Source organism: Trachemys scripta, chromosome 3 (assembly GCF_013100865.1).
Source record: "Trachemys scripta elegans isolate TJP31775 chromosome 3, CAS_Tse_1.0, whole genome shotgun sequence".
In the NCBI taxonomy this organism is placed as follows: Eukaryota; Metazoa; Chordata; order Testudines; family Emydidae; genus Trachemys; species Trachemys scripta.
In genome coordinates, this window is record NC_048300.1 from 146,088,421 (window position 1) to 146,113,615 (window position 25,195).

Sequence of the window (25,195 nt, forward strand, 5' to 3'; positions counted from 1 at the left end):
TATCCAGATTATTTTAATTATTCATGTATGCTCGTATGCTCTAATAAATTTGTTAGTCTCTAAGGTGCCACAAGTACTCCTGTTCTTCTTTTTGCGGATACAGACTAACACGGCTGCTACTCTGAAACCTATTCATGTATTGATTATCACAGACTTTTTGGCATCCTAACATCCAAAAGCACATTTCTGAACAATGTGGTTTCATTGTGAAAGACAGGGAAACATCTGAGATGCACTCATTTATTTTTGTTTGGAAAAATATTGCAATGTAGTTAAAGATGCCCCTCTTTCTGGAACAATCTTCCAGGGGGCATACTGAATTTAGGGAGATGTCTTTGTTATGTCAACCCAGTAAAAGAATTCAAAATCCAAAACACACCACCATCAAATATTATTTATTTAAAAAACTTGATTTTTGATAACAGAGATGGGTTTTTAAAAAAATTAACATCCTTCATACTGAAATACTGAAAGGAAACTAAAATTGAAAATCTGGATTGGGGGGTTAGCAGGTCAAGAGTATTTGATAATCCATCGGTGAGGGGGAGGTATATGTTCTGGAAAGTGCATTTTAGCAATACCAGACTGTTGAATTTGTGGTATGTTCCTAAGAGTGGTTGACTCACTTCTAAAGTGTCTGGAAATATCGGTGCATGTCTTCTAAGATTTCTTTCTTTCTGAAAACTGTTTATTAAGGCTAAATTGCAATAAAGTGTTAATGTACTACATTGTACGTTAATTGTTCAGGATCAGGTTAATATTCAAAGACCTTGGCTAAAGATTCTGGCTTGCCAGCTGGAGAGACCTCCTCTTCTGAGTATGCTAGAAAGGGGAACCAAATTTCTAAATGCCTATCCTCTTTTTGATGTTTTTTCTTTCTTTTTAAATATTCTGGATCTATTGAAGTCAATGGGACTACTGCAGGAGTAAGGACAGCAGCCCATCAAACTTAAGATATTTTTGGAAAAGGTCATTCCGATCAAACCTGCCTTTTAAAGTCTTAATTGTAATTTTATTTGCACTCAGCTGTATTTTCAGGTTTTCAGGGAAAATTAAACGGAACAGAATTGAGTTTAAACAAATACAATGGTTCAAATTGTGCAGAGATGTACTTCAATTAAAGGAGGCTACATAGAATGTATATCAGAGCAGCATTTGACCCCATTATTATTTAGTCCCATTGACTCACATGACATTCACCTGCCATCACTCTGACTGCTCTGGGTGAAATTAATCTCTATACAGAAGGCCAGCACAAGTCTTATGCATCACTTACATACCACATAAATCCTCATAGTAGGGCTTAAATGGTACATAAATGGTACACAGGTCTTGTGCTGGGTTCTGTGTTGGAGTGAATTTTATCCTTTGCTTGTATGTCCTGTCCCTTTCGCCACCTTTCATCTTTTTTCTCTTTCTGTCTTTTTAGATTAGAAGTTCTTTGGAACAGGGATCATGCCTTTGTGTATGTCTGCAGGATGGACCGGTACTGGAGCCTGACGCTGAATGTGGTGGGTCTCTGCGCACTACTGCAATATAAATATATAAACTGAAAGATAGTAGCTTCTGTTTTCTTGCTCCTCTTTCATTATGGTGAATCATGTAGATTATTATCTGAGTTTTAAAAGAATGAAATAAATTCATGGAGGATAGCTCCATCAAATGGCTATTAGCCAAGATGGTCAGACAGGCAATCCCATGCTCTGGGTGTCCCTAAACGTCGGACTGCCAGATGCTAGCAAGGGACAATAGGGGAGGGATCACTTGATAATTGCCCTGTTCTGTTCATTCCCTTTGAAGCACCTGGAATTGGCCACCACTGGAAGACAGGCTACTGGGCTAGAAGGATCATTGGTCTGACCTGTATGGCCATTCTTATTGTTGTCTTTCTTGATCATTGTGTTTATTTTTTTTTAATAATTCACAACATTTATTGCCATTTTTAAGTAGAAGCGTTTCCTTCCTCTTCACATTAGCTGATGGATGGCACCTGTCTCCTAACAAGTCTTGGTTTAAATCCACCGCTAGATTGCGCTGTTGGACAATAAATGATAGGACTAATTTCCCTCTCCTACTCTAATTCCTTTGTGGGAGCTGCCGCAGAGAACGCTTATAGAGGGAGGGGAAAACCTTCAAACACAGAGCGAGCAAGAGAAATCCAGTCCCTAGTCCTAGTATTTTCCATGGCTGCAGCAGCGCTGGAACCGTGGCTCTCCTGTTCATAGCTCGGGGAGAAAAGGCAGAGTGCTGGGGATGGAGCATCCAGGCGTAATGTCTCTGCAACACCGCTGCAGTGGCTACACCAAAGGGGGGGGGGGGGAGCTTATGTGGCTGCGTGTCTGTGGCTGGTTTGAATGTCACTTCGGGCTGCATTTTGAGAGGCAAACGCACAACTTGTGTGTGCTTGGCTTTTGTGCGTGTGTTCCTAATTTACAAATACTTGCTGGGGATGGGGAAAGATTGGCCCACAGCCGTGACCATGAAGTCCCCACTTCAATCTGAAGGGGGGGAGCCTCCTGCAAGTGTAACCTTCTGTAATAAATGTTTACGATTTCCTGCACACATGGTGGTAAATGGCATCTAAAGGCTAAACACTGAAAGGCTTTGAAGTCATGCCGAGCACCAAATGTAGCCTGCAAAAACAAATCCCCTCGCACTGATGGGAGTGCACGGGCGCAGAAAACCCTTATTGTTCCGTGCGACTAACACCCAGACAGCGGCTCTGCCCCGGCGCGTTAGAGGGCAGGGCTGTAAAAAATCACCTTCTTTTACGTGTCCTGCAGTTCTACCTTTCAAAGCGGGCGGTGTCAGTGCCCGGAGGGGTTTCCTGGTGTGTGGCAGGCTGCCTTGGATGCGTGAGCGCAGGTATGAATCAGGCTGCTTCTGGGGTGGAGGAAGGCGAGAACTGTGGGTCAGTGTCTGCAAATGCACACGGGTATGTGCAGGAGCGTGCCCGGGTGTCTGATTTCGGCAGGAGCGTGTCTATGGCTTGGGAGTGTTGAGGCTGGGAATGTCTGCGTGTGGCTGGGTGTCTCCAGGCGATGGGAGAGCCGGAGTCACTCTGTATTGCTACATTTTCTCTGCATAGCTTTTGCCTTGTGAGCCCAGTGTGCAGACGAGGGAGGTGTGTGCTTGGGCTCTGTGTGTATGTGTTTCGGGGCGTTTGTGTGGCCTGTGTGTGTATTTCTGTGTAAGGTAACCTGTCTCTGATATAGACAGTATATACAGGTTCCTGAAGCTGAAATTGTATGTTGGTCTTACCCTGCCACTGGCTGAGCAAAGTAAATACATCCGGATATTTTAATTACAATCACTCAGCTCCCTGATCCGACCTTTGTTTAGGTCTCTACACACAGGAAACACTTTCGCAAGATACCCGATTACTGAACCGTTTATTTCAGGGAGATGCAATGATAAACATATTATTGCTATTGCAAAGCGTACAGTCGCTGGGCGCTAGTGTTATCATCAGAGGGTAGACACAGGTAGCGATGGGCTGGCCGAGTTCCGAATCTCTGTGCCAGGGTGTCTGCGCCCCCCCCCCATTCCCCTAAAACTTTCCTCTCGCCTGGGGCTAGTGACAGACATTTAGGATGGATAATAAGTGAAGGGGTGGCGGCAGGGCGGGGTAAGCGGTGGCGGGGGGAAATAGGGAGGTTGGATTGGGAAGATGTATCCTTTCATTTAGGTTCGGTTCGTTCTCTTTTATTCTTTCCTCCCCCCCCCATGTCCCCTTTCCATCTAGTTAGATTCTGACAGCTCGAGCCTCTGTTGTGTGTTGTGCTTACAACAATACATCTCTGCAGCAGGAGTGACTAATCCAGCACACATGCTGGTACCCAGGGCGCTTCTTCAAAGTGTTTCACCTCCTCTTTCTTGGCACGCTGCACGTTTGACTTTCCTTTGATCAGGTTGATAATCTAGCGCCCTCTTGCTGCGCGCCCAGCCCTCTTTTGCCAAGCCCTAGCGGGCATGTGCTTTTATTGTGTTTAAAGGGCAGATTGCGACAACCATCGCTAGCGCCACGCTTTCTACTCAACTGAGGGGTTGTTGTTTTTTCCGTCTCTGCAAATGGTTTCAATCACTGGCAGTATCGTAAAACCACCAGTTCAGGAAAAGGACCCACTTGAAATAGACAGTTACTGGAGACCTTCTAACCTATTTCAATCTGCGCCCTGGGCCGGGCAGCGACCCCCCCCTCCAGCCGCCCAGAATCGGTGTCCCGCCACCTAACGCAGGTCGATTAAGGTTTTTTTCTTTTTCTTTCCCCTCTTCCCATTGTTCCCCAGTTTGAAAAATCGTCCTCGCCTCCGCCAAGGAAACCTGATCCGGCTGCAGCTTGGCTCCCAAGCGGAGGAGACAGAGCTCCGTCTGTCCTTGGCACGCCGGCCCCTGCCCCCTTCCCCCGCCAGGGCACTGCTGCTGCGGCGCTCGCCCTCCTCATGCCTTAGGAATGTTGCGAAGTATGCGCAAGTTTCCAGCAGTAGATCCCCTTTCTTGCTGGAGGAGAGAGGCAAGCATATATCATCCGGTGGCAGCTGTCCACCTTCCCTGCCGTTTCGTAACCGCTTACGAGAGTAAATTGCGAGTTGGGAACAGCCCTCTCTTAAGGAGCAGATTGGGGAGAGGCTCTTCCCACTCGGAGAAGGCAAGTCTTCCCAGGCGCACCCCTCACGTTGGGAGCTACAGCAACCCAGACGTCTTGGTCATTGCCGCTGCTTCTGCTCCTCCTCCTCTGCTCCTGCTACTTGCTGTTCCCTCCACAAGGTGCCCCGGAGCTCATCCCTCTCCTCTTCCCTTCCTCCTCTCTCCAGGTCCTACCGTTGGGGCTGCAGGCGTTGCCGCAGGAGCTGCCCCATCACCAACCCCGCTACCAGGCGGCTGCCACTAAAGGTCTGTGTGCGCTCAGAGGAGAGGGAATCCCCTTCCCTCCTCTCTTCGGAGTCCTGTTGCCTTTCTGTGCCGTTCACACACGCGCGCTTCTGATTGATGCACTGACAGCTAATGGTACAGGACCGAAGAGAGACTAGAACGGGGTGTTGTGTGTGTGTGTGTGAGAGAGAGTGTCTGTGTTTTACAACCTAGGAGTCAGGCTTAGAAATGAAATGGAAGTAACGAGGAGTGGGCGAGGAGGCGATCGATGAACTGGGGAGCCTTCTCGCCTGCGGTTACGAGAGCTGCGAAATGCCTCTGTAAGGGGAAACATCTATCCTTGTTAGCGAATTGTAGCCGATTCTGCTGGAGAGCTGCTGTTTCCTTTAGCCCTCGGGAAGCGTGGCAAAATGTTCGTGGTTTCCCCCACTGAATACGCGATGCTCGCTGTTTTGGTGAGCTGTACAGAAAAGTGAAGGTTTTGTAGCAAATCGCATTAAATGGTGCTTTTGCAGAAGTCACTCTGCGACTGACTGTATATACATTAGATAGCTAGACGCCCATTTAAAAACAAGCTGGATAGCATCACTTGGTGGTTGCATCTAATATGCAATTAGTTTATAATTTCAATGTGGGTTGCTCACGTGAAATCATATCTGTTTAACGTACTAAAAAGTCTATTCTGAATAGTTTTGATGGCCTTATTAAAGATACGTTAGCGCTGTCTTAATTTGGCGGGATCTCTCTCTCTCTCTCCCCTGGTGTCCCTTGTAAGTAGCTTTTCCTTGTTTCCAATCTTGAACGGTCTGACAGCTAATTGTGTGGGGGAAGTGACAAAAGTTGCTGATTGCATAGGCTTGGAATGACTTTTTGCTGGTCTTCGGGGTGGAGTTGGTATAACGTCGAGATCAAACTGATCCTGGTGCAAGGTCTGTGGTAGCTTTTGAAGTTATCGTCTGAGATCAAAGCTAAGAATTCGGTCCTGGTCCAAAGATAATCTGTTTTTATTTCAGTACAGTAAGCGAAAGGAGCATTCCTCCCCCACCTAAAGGCGGGTCAAGACATTTACGTTTGAAAGCAGAAAGTTGAATGAAGTGTTGCTAGGCAATCAAATAAATGTTTTGGCAAAAAAAATAAAAGTTTTATTTTTGGAAAAATCTACCAGGAATGCCAATCTGTCAGCAGCAGCAAAGCACATGTCTGGCTGAAACGGTTCATTTTTGCTTCTGCTCAAAAGATGGCACTCTAAGCCCAGACAAAACTTCGCGGACAAAAGTCCTTTTAACGTTTTGTTTAAAAGGCTTTTAAGACCGTTACCAAATGCTCTTTAGCTGATGTGCTGCAAGAATTGTCCGTCCCCGCGCAGAACAGCGGAATGCGTTTGAAGTTATCAATATACAGTACTTTAATCATCCTTATGTCAGTGCCGGGGACTCAAATTTTAGGCATAAGCCTATCTCCAAATATGGGCGATAGACTCTGAAACAGGCTTTCGTTCTCGACTTTCTCCCAGGTCCAAGTAATTTTTTGCGGTGTTAGGCAATTAAGAGAAGCAATTTAATATAGGGCAGCATGGTGTGCTTTTAAGTTCAGTGCCAGTAGCTGGGCAGGGTAGTGTTGGATCTTGTCAGCGTTTTATACCAATTAAATATGTCTTGTCTTTGGTTCGCTACATAGCACAGAACTTCTTTTCCTCTGAGCTCTTTCTGTGGGCTATTAGCCTAATGATGTATGCATTTCCCCTCTTTCTTTCGTTTTGCTCCTCCTGGCACCTTCTTGATTAAATATATTGCTTAATTGCTTGCGGATTTCTCTCTCAGGCGACCTTATTGTGGTCTCTGTAGCATTTATTCATAAACACACACAACTCCCCATTTATATAAAGCTCAGAAATTTCCATGTGGTATGTATTCCCCCCGCCCCCCCTCATGGGAGAATAAGGGCCTAACATTTCAGACAAACGCCTATTCGCTCCTATGGGGGTTTTGCCTTAGTAGTGACTGTTGGTTCTGACCCTAAACGTGTAGCCCTGAGCAAACACGGCTTATAAATGTACAGCTGCTTGTAATTAGGAATGACTAAAATCTTTCCAATTCCTATATATGCTTCTAGACAATCTGCAGCGATGGCATGGTTCATTCTCTTGTCTTCTTTTATCAAGCGCTGTAAAGCGATTTCCCCTCAGATTGTGTAAACGAATTATCAGATGTTAAAACATCAGGGTTTAGGCTGTCGGGTCGGGTTTCAGTTGTGTGTTACATACACTTCTGTATAATCTATTGCAGAGCTTAAAGAAAGGAAGACTTGCATATTTGTAGGCAGAACAAAAAAAAAGTTTTATTACAATTTCCAAACTACCTCGAGACCATTAAAATACTGTTAACTAAGTGCTTCAGCAGTTATGAAAAAGGAATAAAATCCCCAGCTGAAAGAGACATTTAGTGGATTCAAGGCAAAAATGAATTAGCTATCCTCACACTCAGTCTAAATTTTGCATATGTAGGAGCAGGAATCTTTTCGCCATTTCCGTGATCAAATTAACACGAATTTAATACCACGATTGAAGTTTTGTCTGATTAACATGATCAGAAGGGCCCAGTAACAAAAGGCACATTATTGTGAGGCTAGACTCTCCAGCTAGTAAGGCAGATCTGTCAAGTTTGGATGGCTTCCAAGTCTAGAGGCTGTAACCTGGTCCCGTGGGTGGGGGCTGGGGATAAGGGGGTTAGGGAACATAGTGGTTTCTGCGGCTCTTCTTTTCATGTTTTCTGAATACACCCACCACATCCTCTAACCCGTGCTTATTATTTCTCTCTTTTTTTTAATCATCACAGATCCATTCATGTTGTTGTGATCCCAACGGGCAGACATGAAGATCAGGCTGTCTTCAGCAATTGCTGCTCTATGCGCAGCTCTCCTCCTGTCTTCGACAGAGGCTGAAGGTAAATCATTCCCTCCCAGGGCTCCTTGCAGTGATGGTGCAGAATTAAAACAAACAACCCCTTCCCCCAACTTTCTTGCTTTCCGTTCTCAGTGCAGTTACTTCACTTACTCTTCTCTCTCTCCTTCAGAGAAACGCCTCTTCTTCCTTGTCCCTCTGGTCCAGCTCCTTCTGTGTTTTGTTAATTTCACTTAGCAGATCGTCTCTCTCTCTCTCGCTCTCTCTCTGGTGTGCTGTCCACACTGACTGCCCTGCAGCCTTGGGAAAGCCAGGGCTAGGCTGGGAGTGCGGCGCTGTGCTCTCCCTGCCCCCCAGGCTGAGTGTGCACAGGGCTCAGGGAGAAGGCTCCTGTGCAAACACGAAAGCTCAGATTAAAGCTGAGGTGCCCCGGAGCGCTGGCACACGCCCTCCTGCCTGGTACTCACTCTGCTTTGTGTGTGAAGTCAGAACTGTCTCAGAAGCCAATAAACAACTCCAACAGCGCGTGGCTCTCCGCGTCTCTGTGTTGCGATCGGGTGTGGCTCTTCCCCACCAGGGAGTCACGGGGGAGCGGGGAAGGGCATTCGCTGCCCGCTGCTTCTGGCAGCTCCCAGGGGAGGCTCAGTCTTCTTCGCTCCGAGCAGGGACACCTCCGTGCGCCGCTCCCCCGGCCGGGCTCGGCTCCCAGCCAGCAGCTGAGCTCCCCCGAACGCCTGGGAGACTCGGCAGCTCCTTCCTCCCCTAGCCCGGGGCTGGTTGGCAGCGGCCTCTGGCCCGGGTTCGTGCAAGGCTGCGGGCCCCCCGGAAGGCATTGCACAGGCGCTGGGGCGTGCTAGCAGGGGCAGGCCCCTACGGATACAGCCCACGCCGCGCCGCGCCCTGGGAATCCCTGAGCCTGCCGCGCGGGATGCCCTACCCAGCCCCTGTGTGGGCACGGAGCCCTGTGCGTGGAGCTCCTGCTCCCTTCGCAGGACCCAAGAGGGGCCGCCAGGGCTAGCTGCAGGGCGCTACTCTCCCTGCAGGGGGTCCAGGCCCTTCAGCGAAGCTCCTTCTCGGCTCTAGCGGGAATCTGGCGCCGTCTTTCCCACTAGGGGGCTTGGGACCTGGGCTAGATCTCGCAGGAGAAGCCCGTCCCAAGCGGCCCAAGGCTGCTCCTGCCTCCAGCTGAAGGAATGAAGAAAAGGAGGGGAGCCCCCACCCCTAGCCTGGGCAGCGCTACCCAATCAGTGCCGCTTAAAGCCACTCTGCTGCGCAGGGGGCATTTGCCTCTCGATGGGCAAGTAGGAGGGGGACGGTGTTTATCTCGCTGGTGAGCTGGATGTGGTTTGTTAACTGTTCCAGGGAAAGCTACCGCTAGCTGACTCCCCTGATCCGCCATGCCTAGGTGGACCTCTGAGGCCAGAAGTCCTGTCTGGGTAACAGGCTGAACCAAAACTATCCTCCAAACTTTTTGAAACGTTCAGATCCCAAATATGGAGCTCAGGGTTGTTCCCTGGTTCTGTAACTGGCTGAATCACAATCCAAATCTCAACACACGTTACAGAGTTTGTATCCAGAGCTGAACTCCATGGGTCCAGCCTATGGCTAATAATAATAATAATAATAATTAATAATGAAAAAACAATCTCAGTGAAACCCTAATGTAATTTGCCTTCCAGAAGCAGCAGTGCTATTAGTAGGGCCCTACCAAATTCATGTCCATTTTTGGTCAATTTCACGATCATAGGATTTTAAAAATCTTAAATTTCATGGTTTCAGCTATTTAAATCTGAAAATTCATGGTGTTTTAAGGGTAGGGGGCCTGACTTAACACTGAAGGCAGCAGCGCAGAAGTAAGGGAGGCATGGTATGGTATTGCCACCCTTACTTCTGTGCTGCTGCTGCTGCTGGTGGGGTGATGCTTCAGAACTGGGCACCTGGCCAGCAGCCGCTGCTCTCTGGCGTCCCAGCTCTGAAGGCAGTGCAGGAGTAAGCGTGGCAATATTTCAATCCCACTACGATAACATTGCAACACCCCCCCCACTCCCATGACCCTCTTTTGGGTTAGGACCCCCAATTTGAGAAACACCGGTCTCCCCTGTGAAATCTGTGTAGTACAGTGGTTCTCAGGCTATTGTACTGCTGATCCCTTTTACATAGCAAGCATGTGAGCTTATAAATTAAAAACACATGTTTATATATTTAACACCATTATAAATACTGGAGGCAAAGCAGGGTTTCAGGTGGAGGCTGACAGCTCGCGACCCCCCATGTAATAACATTCGGACCCCCTGAGGGATCCTGACCCCCAGTTTGAGAACCCCTGGTGTAGTATAAAGTAAAAGTACACAAAAGACCAGTTTTCACTGGGGAGATCAGATTTCACGATCCGTTTTTCACGGCTGTGAATTTGGTAGGGCCCTAGCCTGTGATCAGACAGGCACAAAGCAGATCGGCTTGCTGAAAAGTATGACAATATTATCAACATCTGGTTCCTCTGAAAATGAATGTGATCGTTGCCTCTGGCTGCCAGCCACACTGTTGTTGGCTGAGGAACCAACGGACGTCATTTAAAATCATTTCAGAGTTTGCATTTGGAGTGCAGGAGCACTGTGCGAGAGAAAGCAGAAAGAGTATAGAGCTGGTATGGGGGGGACAACGAATATATGTATTTAAAACTTAACAAAAGGGCAAGATCCTACCGCCTTTACTCATGCTGAATTGCTTAGATAGCTTTGGTGATTTCAGTGATGTCACTTCTGGAGTAAGATACTATCTATTATGAGCCAGTGTGTCTGAGTTGGACCTTGACCAGCTAAGTATTGGGATAACTATCGTAATTGACTGAGTATTGCTGCTGAATTTACCAAATTATATTTTTGTGGCGTACAGAAGTATTTAGTTATAGTGAAACTAGATGCATGTTCAATCCTTTCATTGAAGTTGATATAGTTCTCATTTGAAGCCCTGTGAAACAATATTAAGCAAAAAAAAGGACTTGGGCCTGATCCTGGATAGTGCTGAGTGCTGACTGAATGGCTCAACAAAGTTCATGAGGCACTCAGCATTTTGCAAACTCAACCTTTACTCTGTATTCAGAGATTTTTATTAAATAAAATTTATCTAAATATCAGGGGCCCACCTGATTTTTTTTTGGCGCATGCTTGTTCCATTAGCAGTGCCAATTCCTGAAATATTTATGCTCATGTCCTTGCTCATACCAGACAGGTTCTGTTTTCTTTTCTTGGCTGTAGTAACTAGCTGGAAACATTCCTAATAGGAAGCAAGTTTGCTTCTGTGAGTTCTCTCTAGGGAAGGGCAAACTTTGTCATAGCTTGGGAGTTCTTGAAATGCTAAAACATACATTAAAATAAACAGGACAAATTTTTGTCACTGTGAGAAAAATTATATAAGGACTTCTGCAAAGTCAGAAGAATAAAAAAATGTTGAGAATTGTGTGAGGAGGAAGTGGACTGGGAGCCGGAGGTGCTGTAAATAGGAATGCAAAAACTTAAGATCACATCAGGATATACTCTAGTGAGAAAAGGGGGTTGGGTGTTTTTTTTTTTGGAGCATTTATAGTTGACCTTATTCAGTGGTTTTCATCTGTACAGTCTCAGTTGCTCTCCTACATTATTTTAATTTTCTGCCTCAATTTTGCATCATCTTTTGAAGGACATATTGGATCTTCTTTGTCTTGGTTTTACTGTCATTTCATCATTTAATCTGTCTGCTGAACTATAGCTATCATATGCACATGTCTTCATGTGGTTTGACTCCTTCACATCATATTGTCTCTCAGTCCTATTCTGGGTGGGACAGTTCCCAGTTTTTGGCTTCTACCCTTAGCAGGTGCCATAGAAGTTTTTGCTTCAGTTCCTGTCCATATCCATTAGGCTAGTGCAGTTGTGCATTTGATACTTCTTTAGCTGTCAGAAGGTTCCTTTCTCTTCCTGTTCGTTACTGCTCCTCCTATGGCTTCCATAGGTAGCAAAGTTTCCTCCCGTGCTGAAGTTTCAAGCTCTGTATGTCTCAGGAGTATGTGGCACCTGCTGAAGCAGAGGAAGAATGGCAAGTTGGCACTGAAGGGCAGGGGCGGCTCCAGCTTTTTTGCCGCCCCAAGCGGAGAAGTGAAAAAAAAAAAAAGATCAAGCTCCAATTGGCAGCACTTCGGCGGTAGCTCTACCGTGCCGCTTCATTCTTCGGCGGCAATTCGGCGGCAAGTCCTTCGCTCCAAGAGGGACTGAGGGACCTGCTGCCGAATTGCCGGTGAAGACCCGGACGTGCTGCCCCTTTCCATTGGCCGCCCCAAGCACCTGCTTCCTTTGCTGGTGCCTGGAGCTGGCCCTGCTGAAGGGGGAAAGGTTGTGAGTCTCTGCTACTCTGCTTCCCTGTCTCTGTTTTTGAGCCTTCCTTCCTCTCCAGTGAATAGCTCCAATGTTTGTCTGCTGCTGCTCATGGTATCCCAAGCCCCTGCACAGTGAAACAGACCTATTCTTATCCATTTCATGAATACCTTTCGGGGTTCTGAATAACACCAATATCCTGCTACAGTTTGGAATGTGGTGAGCATTAGCAAAGGCACTGGAATGGACTGCAGACTTAGGAAGACAGCACTGCTGTGGTTTATATTCAGTTCACTTTGGAAATTTATCTTAATATCAGATGGGTTAGAAACATAGTATTTTTAAAAATAAACTTCTTAGAAATTGATGGCACCTCAGTGTGAAAGCTATTCATTCATCCTTAGCAAGTGAGCAATTGGATTTTTCAAGGTCTGCATTTTATGGTTCTCTGTTCTACCTATAATAAAATTCTATTTATCATCCATTTAGCTATCTTTTTTCTGACCTATTGTATTTTCTACTCTCTGCTTTGATGTCTGGTTTATTATGCTAGACCTCATTCACTACCTAATGTTTTTTTCCTACTTCTCTAATTCAGCATTTGTGATATTCTATAGTACTTTTCATCAATGTCTTATGACAACATCCTACTTTTTTTTACCTCCTCACATTATTTTTCTTCATCTGGGACCATGAAGAATAGGAGGAAGTCAGTGTCTTTTAGAGATAAATATAAATGTTTTACTTTTTTAGCCATGGATGGGCAAAATACTTTAAGGTATGAATAGCCTTGTAGTTACAGTTTCAGTATACTGGCTTGTTTAATGTCCTAGCTTATGTATTATGTTATATTTCTCATACAGAGGAGATGTTCAAAAGTGAGTTAGTCACCCAACTGTCATTGACTTTCAAGATCACCTTTGTGCCTTTAAAATCCCTCCCACAGTAGCTTAACGAATAATGCCTTATATTATTGGCAATATTAAACATTTGAAGATTGTGACATTTCAGCGTTTCAGAAGGTGGTAGATTAGATTTAAATTCCAGAAAAGCCTGTTTTTTCCTGGGAAGATAGGAGAGCATAATTGTGCTAAGCTATACACTACCTCTGGGTAGTTGGGGGCACTGAGAGAAAAAGGAATGTCTGTAGGAAAACATATCTCCAGGAAATACAATATGGAGAGTGAAAAATAATATGCAGCCATTGCTGTTAAGGGACTAAGGAAGTTTTATATGTAATGGAGTATACATTTAATAAAGGGAGAGGAATGAATGGTGATAAGCAAGGGCATATGAAGCCTTTCAGATCTATGTCACCTATTCAAATTTGGATCAGGTTGGTAGTGACTTACCTTTTGATGGCTTGTTACCATTTGATGGCTGTTGCTTGTCTTCTGACAAGTGAATTGGTGGATCTCACACAAATTCCTAGTAATATGTGACCATCTCACCACTGAGTACGAAAGGTGATAGTACAATTTAAATATTTAAAGTGACTGTACCTCCTTATTTTTCTCATTGATTGTAGGAAAGTTTATATCTATATCTAGATATCTGTACCTATATCTATATATCTATATCTATATAATTCAAATTCTGCCAAGTCTACACACACACATATGTATATATATAGACTTGGCAGAATTTGATTTAAAAAAATAATTTCAATGGATAATATTTATGTTTATTTTTAATACTTTTTCTGATTTTTATCATTTACATTTTGAAAGTTTTGGGAGGTCGGGCAGTAGAAGGGGTCAGACAATAATTATTTAATGACAGTAGATGCTGAGATTGATAAAGTTAAAGCTTTATAACCATTAAAACACAAATTGTCAGCATCACATGTAAAAATATACAAAGTAAATATCCTTAAATCCAACTCTAATAAGTCCTCAAACAGTATTTTTCTTACTTTGCCTATCTGTAAATTTAGATGATTGATGAAAATATTTTTCATCATTTTGTGTGTATGGTGAAATTGACATTTATCAACATTTATTGATAAAAGTCTAATCCTTTGAAGCCTATGTATATATGTACATACATATATATATACACACAAACACACAGAGAACTGTGTGTATATTCAAAAATATATTTTTATTATATATATTTTTAAAAATGTGAAATATTAACAAAATATATTTCACATTAGTTACATTTTTACTCAAAATGTAAGAAATATGTATAATTTATAAAAATATAAAAACAGATGGCAACCTTGTGGTATTGTGAGCAACACTGCATATCTGACGAGGTGAGAAGTTATGCTTTACTAAACAATAGCTTTATTTTATTAAAATAAGAGGCGTATTTTTTCCTTCAGTGAGATCAGTAACTTTGACCTTAATGGGAACAGAGCTGGGTTCAGTGTCTGGTTAGTTGCCTAATAACAAATCCATGCCATATATAAAAGAAAAGAAAAGAATAACTGATGAATAAACATGAATATTGGGTCCTGTCCATCCTTCACAGAACTCACTTCAGTAGGAGCAAGATTAGACATATTGTTTGATTGCTGCTGCAATGCTAGCCAGCGAGAGAAATCATACCATACTATTTTATGTTTCAGAGTAGCAGCCGTGTTAGTCTGTATCCGCAAAAAGAACAGGAGTACTTGTGGCACCTTAGAGACTAACAAATTTATTAGAGCATAAGCTTTCGTGGGCTACAGCCCACTTCTTCGGATGCATATAGAGTGGAACATATATTGAGGAGATATATATACACACATACAGAGAGCATGAACAGGTGGTAAGACAACTCCCACCTGTTCATGCTCTCTGTATGTGTGTATATATATCTCCTCAATATATGTTCCACTCTATATGCATCCGAAGAAGTGGGCTGTAGCCCACGAAAGCTTATGCTCTAATAAATTTGTTAGTCTCTAAGGTGCCACAAGTACTCCTATACTATTTTATGTGCCCCAAAAAAATGGTAGTGGTTACTTTAATTTCTCAGTGATGGAATTTTTATTTAATGGATAGTTAGATGCTGCAGGACAGCAGCTTCTAGAATATGATAATTTTACTGTAGGTCAAATTATGGATCTAAATTATTTGACAGTATTCTTTTAAGTAATCTTTCCCTCTCTCATTAGATATTCATTGGGAACTTCTAGCGGCTACCTTGTACAATCTGTGAAATGCCATTGGCTTTTATTTTATATTGGGTTTGTGCTATCTGCTAAGCAATACAAACCAATATAATGTATACATAACAAGGGGAAAAAACCTCTATATTTTTAGTCTTAGCAAATATTCTGATATATACAATATAAATAGTGGTATGAATTAGATACATCATGACTGGACATGCATTTTTTTTGGATATATAACCGGGGTTGGCAACCTTTCAGAAGTGGCGTGCTGAGTCTTCATTTATTCACTTTGATTTAAGATTTCGCATGCCAGTAATAATTTTAACATTTTTAGAAGGTCTCTTTCTAGAAGTCTATAATATATAACTAAACTATTGTTGTGTGTAAAGTAAATAAGGTTTTTAAAATGTTTAAGAAGCTTCATTTAAAATTAAATTAAAATGCAGAGCCCCCCGGACAGTGGCCAGGACCCAGGCAGTGTGAGTGCCACTGAAAATCAGCTCCCGTGCCGCCTTTGGCACGCGTGCCGTAGGTTGCCTACCCCGATATATAACATAGGTTATATAATAAAGAAATTTATCTTACGATAGTTCTAGAAGTGACTGAGACATATATGAACACATGAAATATTGGCTTCTAAAAATAGCTTATTGAAAGTTGTTTGTTTAATTCATTGGAACCTCCTTATTGCCCCCAAGCCCTGGTGGAATTAGTGAATTGTGTGCAGGCCCTCTCAGAGGTCAAGAGAGACCCAGGCTACCTCCAGCTTTTGAGGACCCTAGCCATAATAAAAATAAAAAATGATGACACATGAAAACAATATAAGGCACCAAAAAAGAGTGAGACATAATTTGAATATTTTTTTATTTAACAAATGCTTTTCTAGCTGTTTTCTGTGGAAATGCACTAATTATTGAGGAAAAATCTAGCTTTCATGCAATGTCACAGTTGATATTAAGCATGGCGAGCCTATTCAAACGCTCTTGTCCCATAGCTGAACGGTGATAGTTCTTTACCTGCTTCAACATGTTGAAGGTCCGTTCACCTGAAGCCACTGATGCAGGCAAACTGACAAAAATACGCAATATTTATGAACATTTTTAACTCTTTAATATGACAAAATCTATATCAGTTAACAAAAAAATTATGTCTTTTTACCAAAATATGTCTTTTATTTGCTTAAATTTGCAGCTCTAAGCTGAGTCACATTTTGGTCCGATAGGGATGCGCATAAAAACAAGTTGCTAAACTTATCAAATGCCAAAAAATTAACAAGTGTCTAAATTTGAGGCCCTCTTTGAGCTTGAGGCCCAGGTCAAAAGATTGGCCCTGATTGTGTGGTGGATTGAGACCAGTCTGCGGCCATTTAGCTGCAAGTTCCATGATTTAGAGACATTTATATTGTTTTAAATGAGTTCTATATCATTAGTACTAAGCAAACAATGCAATTTTTCTCTCATTAAGTAACTGTACAATCTTATCAAGTATTATTAGTTTTTGGGTTACTAGGCAAATATATCTTATTATTCTCCTTTTCCATATTTGCTGGAATATTATGGCATTACCATACATTAAGGTCCTGATCCTGTACGTCTGAAGTCAATGGAAGCATTGCCATTGACAGCACAGGATCAGGCAGTAAATGCCTAATCTCTGTCTTGCAGAGACTTACACACAGGTAACTTTATTTGCATGAGAAATCTTGATGAGGGCTACTCACATGAGTATAGTTATATGCATACATAGGTCTTTGTAGGATCAGGGCTTTAGGGGCCCTGTTCCTTAGGCCTAGCATAGGCAAAACTCCCATTGTGTTCAGTGGACATTTTGTCTATTAAAGTACTGCAGGATTGAGCCCATATAACAAGTATATGATTTCGTCATGGTGAGCCAGGGAATAAGAATAATAATGTGAAATAGCAGTTGTCTCATTTATTTTTGATTAACATAATGAGATTTTTACCACAAAATCTTTTACAATGCTTCATTTGACTCCTTGTTCTCAGTCATATGACCACAGTTAGGCCCCGAGCCTGCAATAAGTTCCACAGTGGTTAATCCTTGGACTGTGCAGAACCCCACTGGATTCCGTGGGGTTTTGGGTGAGGCTTGGATCCAGTTGCAGGCTTGGAGTCTAAAGAGCTTTTCTTTCACTTGAATGGTGTTAATTCAATAGAAATGTTAATGGCTGGGGGCCAAATCCTGCATGTCCAAGGGAAAATTCCTGTGACTTTAATGGGAGCAGCATTTGGATTTGTTTAGCTTTCATATGTGGATGGCATTTACAGTAGTTAAATATTGATTGTATTCTACTTTTTAATTTCCAAGTACCACTTATGAGTTTTCATAAAATCCTTTAAAATGTTAAAGACTTTTCCCCACAGTCAGTTTTTCAGTTTATCAGGAATCCGGTCATTTGGATACCAACAAGTTGGGCTGCTGCTGTCCTTCAGCAGTTACAGCCTAAGGTCTCTGCTGCATCAGGTCAATTTACTTTCAAGGTTGGTGGTGCTATTTTTTCCATGTACTGATTTTTTTTTCTTTTGAAGCATGCTCAGGTCAGTTGTCTCTGCCTTTGCATTAAATTTGTCCTGAGCCATTGCTACTGAATCAATATTTTATAATGATATTCTTAATATGCAAATGTATTTTACTATTAACATCTGTTGCATGATTTTGATACTAAATAACTACTTTGCTGTCTCTAGCAATGTGATTACAGGAAACAGAATGATGAAAAAACTGCATGCAGATTAATAGTCTAATCTCACTGCCTGTGTATGGATAATAGGAAAAATAACATTTATTCCAGTACTAGTATATCTATTATATCAATATTACAAAGCCATATTATCCTATGGTTGGAAGTGACAGTAAATATCTATAAAAAGATTGTCTACTTCATTTTTATCATTTATTATTATTGTATAAAGGCCTAGCAGCAGTTTAAATTCTGTGATTTATGTCTCAAAGATGCTCTTTTCACTGAAACGTGTTTAAATAACAAAACAAAAAATCCTTAATATGTGATGGAGATCTTCCAGGAAACAGACAAAGTCTGACTAATAAAGAATGCTTGCAAAACAGAGGAAAGTATTTATGGAAAGTATGGCTGAATCTTATCTTACTTTGTAGACCTGTTTAAATAGTAATCTATACTATACCTACCATGCACTGACAGTGAGTCAGTAAAATACTGCATGACTGAGCATGAAAATTTTAAAAAGAGAATATCATTATAAAATATTTTATGAAACGTCTTTGTGTAATGAACCCTGTACATGGAGGCTTTTGTCCATTGTGGGAAGCTAAAAAAATAATAATTGACATTTCATGTCCATATGCATGATGCTGCAAAATAGCGTATGTAAACTATTTCTTTCTATACTGTTCAATTACTTCTGTCACCAGCTCCTACAAGTTTTTATTTGCAGTCCTTTGTTCCGATCACTGGTGCCCTCTTCACTGTTTTCTATAAATTCTGTAAATAAATGTCTACAAATATACCTTGATGTTGTCTTTTCATAATTAACCAATGTGTTTGAAAGAACCATACTGGCATTTTATGTTAAAATGCTACTTCTAGTATGGGTACACCTGCTGCAAAGGGAACATGATAACGATGGTTTACACCTTGGAAATTGTACAGCAAACTGGTGTAAACAGGGAGAATCGTAGTTTTGAGAACTTTTGTATCAGTTCAGATATTACAGCAAATTCCTTATAACCATTGTTATTTGTTAACCCCTTCATTCCTGACTTCTTTGCAACCATATGCAAAATATGCCAGATTAGTGGCACCTAGGAACAAAGGGGTTAAGCTCCCAGTACTTTGGAATAATGTAATACATGGATATAGTATTCTTGATATACATTTGACATGTATGCTTACATATTAAACATAATATAAATTGTTTGACTAAACATTAAAATGCTCAAACTTTTTCTGTATTATTAAAAATCTATTTTTCTTTATCTCTGCCAAGTTTTTAGATTTAGTGAAATATAATTGGTAAGAAATATGAGTATGCAGAGACCATTTCAAAAAGATGATCAATTCTTTGATGTCCTATGGAAAAGAGTACTGTATTGATGTTCTAAACGATCTCATGGTGTTGTAAGCAGGTTGTGATTTGGCATGCTTGTACGATCTGCACCCAGCATGTACAAAAAATCCTTTAATTGTTATGTGACATGTTTGCATATGTGGTTATTATCTGTGAACTCATTGTACATGTATCCAAATGTGTTTTCTATTGTGCTTGATTTTGCTGGCCATTCTTGAATGACTTGGCAACTCAAGAAACAAATGTTCTGTGCTGTCCTTTGTAATGCGTATGCTCTCTGATGTTTTGTCATATTTCGTCATCTTTTATTTTACTCTTTTTTCCAACAACATATCTTTATATTTGTTGGAAACAAATTTATGCAAAGACAATCTTAGTAAGCTTTGCTCAACATTATTATTTTATTTATTAAGATGATGGTAGCTTGTTCTATTTAGTAAACATTTCCCTGATGTAAATCTTTTGCAGTTAATCCACCGTCAGACTTGAATTTTACAATTATAGATGAACATACTGTTCGAATGTCATGGACAAGACCACCTGATGCAATAGAGGGGTACAGGATAACAGTGGTCCCTACGACTGGTAAGGTTTTGTTTTATAAAGTCACTTGATCTCACACCACTACATTTGTTTTTGTGAAATCTATTAAAAATGATTTTTGTGTAAGTGTCAAAATGAAGTGTGAGGATAGATGTTAACGTCCTAATTTTTACAGGTAAGATTGTGCCTTGTCCTTACACAGCTCCATAGAGGCATAGGAGGGAGCAAGGATTTCCCTTTCTTGTGTGGCATGTGTTAGGGCTACCTGCATTGTAGCTTCAATGCTTTGGAATACGCAAGGATTGTGCTCTAGATGCTTCTCCCTTGGAGCATCTAGGTGTGGAGGGGCAGGAAGTAGATGAAGGCAGGGCTACACCTCATAAAGAGGAGGTGTAACTTTCAGCCCCTGAGGGAAAATAGAGAGTTCCTGGGAGGGTGGGCCTGCACTACCCCTGGCTGCGTGATGCAGGCAGATAGCAAAATCTAGCCTTTGGGTTCTGCCACCTGTTCAGGTCCTTCACTCATGGTTAATCTCTTCAGCAGTTTAGTTTCATAACAGCCCCTGTCCCAAAACACTTGGCGGCCCAATATTGCAAACTGGGATTTTCAAAGGGCCTAAGGGATTTAGGGACCCAAATCCCATTGAAAGTCATTTGAAAATCCTGGCTGCGAAACCTTATTCATACCAGTGAACTCTTACTCTTGTGAGTAGTCTCACTAAAGTCAGTGATACTTCTTACATCCATAAGGGTCTGCAGGGTTGGGCCCTAGAATCCTGGCATTAGTGTAGAAAGTTTACCCACTCTTTCATTTCCCTAAGATATACGTAATCTTGCATAGTTCTGAACACTTTCAGCTCCTGTTAACTTAAATGGGAATTGAGAGCACTATGCACTGCTCAGGAGACACTATGCAGGATTAGGTCCAAATGTTCTAGGGTTGGCTAGCGAATATTAATTGATGTTGATTAGATTTGCAGAACTTTTTCTTAAACATGTGGCGCATTGTCAGAAATAGTTGCTGAATGACATACATTGACGGTAGATAGGTGGTGGAAGTTCTGCTACTATTAGGGTGACCAGATGTCCCATTTTTAAAGGGACAGTTCCGTTTTTTGGGACTTTTTCTTATATAGGTGCCTGTCCTGTTTTTTCACAGTTGCTATCTGGTCACCCTAGCAACTGTTGCTTTTAGCTGTATAGGGGGAAAGGTAATGTCCACTGTTGATAATCTTCTTAATGATGTCTGATTCCTGGAAATCCTGTTTCAGCTGTTATCCCAGTGTAAATCAGGAGTAATTCCTAATGACCTTAGTGTAAAACTGATATGAATTCAGAATCAGATCCAGACATACTGTTTTTAACCAAAACTGACTCTATAAATGGTGTGTCTCTGAGTCTCCTCTGCCTTGCCCCTTAACAAGTGCAGAGTGAATGTGAAATGCTACTAAGTCCAAATGACAGTATTTCTCATGCTAATTCTCCACACATGTTGGTGGCTACTCACAGTGCAAGGCAGTTGAGAATCAGGCCCAGTGCACGTCCACAGTAGTATTAGAAATACCAATTTGGAAGCATGTCTCTTCTGCCTGATTTTACATATTGGAAAATTGAAAATTATCTTCTATTAAAAATATAATAGCTTAAATAACATAAAAGAACCTTATACCAACCATGTGCTTTTTCTAGGGAAAATAGTGTGCATCTCTCAATGTAAAATATTGGGGCCACATCTCCTTTCATTTTTACCAGTGTAAATCATTTGTAACTCAACTACAATCACTGGAGTTATACCCGTATAAAATGAGGTTAGAATATGATATGAGGTTAGAATTAGACCCACTATATAAACTGATTTTCTGAATGACAGCTAATTTTATTGTACACATGATTGGTTTTAAAATTGACGATTAAATAAAATGCTTTATTGGAAGCAGTTCTGTATGTCCTTTGCAACTAGGTGTTTCAAGAAGGCAAACAACTGTTTTAAAATTTTATTTACAGCCTGTGGACAGATAACTCTTTCTACTGTGTTTTCAGATTATGAAAAACTCATAATTATTATGATTGGCTTTAGACCCTTTGTGTTAAATGTGCTTTGTATGTTGTATTGCAGATGGACCTACTAAAGAATTTACCCTTGCACCTAGTGTTACCCATACTATATTGTCAGATCTTACACCTGATACAGAATATGTTGTGACAATAGCTTCATATGATGACAGAGAAGAGAGTCTACCCGTCTTTGGCCAACTTACAAGTAAGTACACATAAAAAAGTTAGACATAGCTGAATAAAGCAACTTAAGTGGCTATTTAATATTTGGGTTATAGGAGCAAATTCTGGGTTGGTGCCAATTGGCCAACAAAACATCATTGCATACCTATAGCCTGGCCATCTGTGGCCCTTGAGCAGCCTTTTCCCCATTATGCTTTGTTTCTGGCTTTGCCGCAGATTTCTCATATAATCACAAGCATGTTACTTAACCACAGTTTACCCATCTGTAAGATGGGGATAATATTATTTACCTGATTTACATGGTGTTGCAAAGGTTAATTATTAGTTCTCATAAACACTTCAGGATGGAAGGTGCAGTGTGAGCACAAGGAATTTGTAAAAAGAAGAGCAGGAGTACTCGTGGCACCTTAGAGACTAACAAATTTATTAGAGCATAAGCTTTCGTGGACTACAGCCCACTTCTTCGGATGTCCACGAAAGCTTATGCTCTAATAAATTTGTTAGTCTCTAAGGTGCCACAAGTACTCCTGTTCTTCTTTTTGCGGATACAGACTAACACGGCTGCTACTCTGAAAGGAATTTGTAATTATTTATGTATTGGCCTAACTCTAATGCTGTCAAATCAGTGTCCAGGAATAGTACTTGTAACTTGCACATATGCATTCTCATTCTGAGAGAGGCACACTACAAATCTGGTTGACGTATCTCCTTCTCACCTTGTTTTTCTTGACTTTTACAAAATGTAACCTATAGGCCAAGTGACAATTTCTTGTTTCCTTTCCACTAATCCTGTTTATGTTGTGGTTTGTTTAGTTCAGACAGGTGTTGCAGTGAGTCCAGAGGACAAGAAGCCCGGCCAGATTCACATAAAAAGTACGTTTTTTGTCTTCCAGCTTATGTGACATTTTAGAGGTAACTAAGGGTTTGATCCAAAGCCCATTTATGTCAGTGCAAAGTCAGGGCTTTGGATCAGATGATAAAGTCAAATTCTGTGCCTATGTTGTTTAGCAGTAAGGTTGTACTAATATGTAATCTGGCTGAGTGTGCTGGGCTGACTAAACTCGAGGAGGGTCTGAAAATCTGCTGCCTCTGTATGGGAAAGAGGTGAAAATCTGAGCTGAGAGCCAGGGATTTCATGCAAATAAGCTCACGTCCTCTGAGCAACCCTAAGCACATCTCAGCCCTTTAATAAATGTCTCCCTGCTGAGGACACACAGGGTTGCAGAAAAAACCTGTACTGCTGTTGGGATAAGGGTGGGGGAGGGAGAGAAGAGCACTATCAGAATTAATTCTTCCCCAGCATCAAATCCTTCTACAACATTGTATATTGGGGGGTGTGCAGTGCTGCAGGCGCTGTATGTCTCCCTTTGTAACTACTGATCACTGCAGGACAAGGTGCTCTTTGACCCCAGCCTGAGCTCCTGATGGACAGTTTCATTTTGGAGCTCCCAGTTGGAAGGCCTCTGTTGAGGGTGTGCAGCTCCATTCAGGTTCTCCAACCAAAACTTGCCATTAGGAGCTCAGGCTGCACATGCTCAGTGCCTCTCCAATGTCATCCCTTAGTTCCTAGGTAGAGAGAGAGACTGCAACACCACTTTGGGGCAGTGGAAGAGCTGGTGTTACATAGCCACTTCTGAGGCTGGCTTCCTCCTTTAGCACACAAATAGTTCTTTGTGGCTTTGAAGTCTGGTTGGGGTGCACGGCTTTGGTAGGTCCTGTGCTGCAAATGGACCAAAGCCCAGGATTTGGCCCTCAGGGACAAATTCTTCCTACAGATATGCAGATCTCCTTTTGATATCAATGGAAGGTTTGTACATATGCAAAGGCACATTTGGCCGCAAGCAACTTGGTGTTGATTCAAATTAGACCCATTAATAATAGGTCTAATTTATAAAAGTTATAAAAAGTTTAACAGGGTTGTGTGATTTTTGCATAGATGATCAGTGTGTCATACAAAAAAGGAGTCTGTCACTTCCAAAATCACATTTTAACACATTTTACTAATACTATATTTTATTAGAGGTTTAGTAAAGTTATTTTTCACCAAAAGCATTGAATGTTTTGTTCAGTGTTTACTATTTCTGCCCCAGTGCTTATCAGTGTTATTGTAATGAATTTCTCTGTTTCTGGAATATCCTCACAGTAGATATGTCACTAAAGCTAGGTGAACGGTGTCCAACCCAAGTAAGATATTTCAAATAAGGATTCTAATCTGTTTAATTTCTGTTTGGCTTGGCTTCTATTTGTTAGAGTTCTATTGTTCATTTTTAACTGATAGCTTTTGATTATGGTATGGGGTAGTGAAAGTGTTTGGAGATATTGACATGTAAGTGATTTTTCATTGTTCTGTTAAGAGATTTGTGTTGTTTTTAATGTGTTTCAGAATGTTCTGTCAGTGCACTGACAGATTTAGTTTTTCTTGTGGATGGCTCGTGGAGTGTTGGGAGAAGTAACTTCAGATATATTTTGGACTTCATGGACACTCTTGTATCGGCTTTTGACATTGGGGAAGAAAAGACACGAATTGGAGTTGTTCAGTACAGTACTGATACAAGAACTGAGTTCAACTTAAATCAGTATTTCAGAAGGAATGATCTTCTTAATGCAATTAGAGGAATACCTTACAAAGGTGGCAATACAATGACAGGTACAGATTTTATAACATATAAAACATATAATAACATATGAAAGCTAAAAGCAATAGTTGAGGGAAAAACTTCCACCGAAATCTGTTTGTATAGCATTTTATTTTACAGCTGAAATACTATTTAAATCCTAGTTCACTCATACCTAAGAAAACCACAGACCATTTTATTGTTTTTAGGTGAAGCTATTGATTATCTGATTAGGAATGCATTCACTGAATCTGCTGGAGCAAGAAAAGGCATTCCTAAAGTAGCAATTATCATTACGGATGGAAAATCTCAAGATGAAGTTGAAATTCCTGCAAGAGAGCTTCGCAACATAGGAGTTGAAGTCTTCTCCTTGGGTATATAAGTTATTCATTAATTATTGTTACTATTTAATATTGTGGATAAATTTAATGCTCATTAAAGTGAGGCATTAACATTCTAATAGCACTAGCTTGATTCATGCATTTTACAGGCTAGGGATGTTCAATGCAT

The 25,195-nt window shown here is 41.5% G+C and overlaps 1 protein-coding gene across 1 annotated transcript in view; it reads left to right on the forward strand.

Annotated features, from left to right (window-relative positions):
• The first annotated feature begins 4,625 nt into the window (after positions 1-4,625).
• Positions 4,626-25,195, forward strand: part of COL12A1 (collagen type XII alpha 1 chain) — a 134,351-nt gene continuing 113,781 nt past the window's right edge. Inside the window, exons 1-7 of the mRNA XM_034766198.1 lie at positions 4,626-4,893; positions 7,707-7,814; positions 19,759-19,875; positions 21,949-22,092; positions 22,884-22,943; positions 24,454-24,717; positions 24,895-25,059. Coding sequence (XP_034622089.1) covers positions 7,742-7,814; positions 19,759-19,875; positions 21,949-22,092; positions 22,884-22,943; positions 24,454-24,717; positions 24,895-25,059 — 823 coding nt within the window. The 5' untranslated portion in view covers positions 4,626-4,893; positions 7,707-7,741. The remainder of the gene's footprint in view (positions 4,894-7,706; positions 7,815-19,758; positions 19,876-21,948; positions 22,093-22,883; positions 22,944-24,453; positions 24,718-24,894; positions 25,060-25,195) is intronic.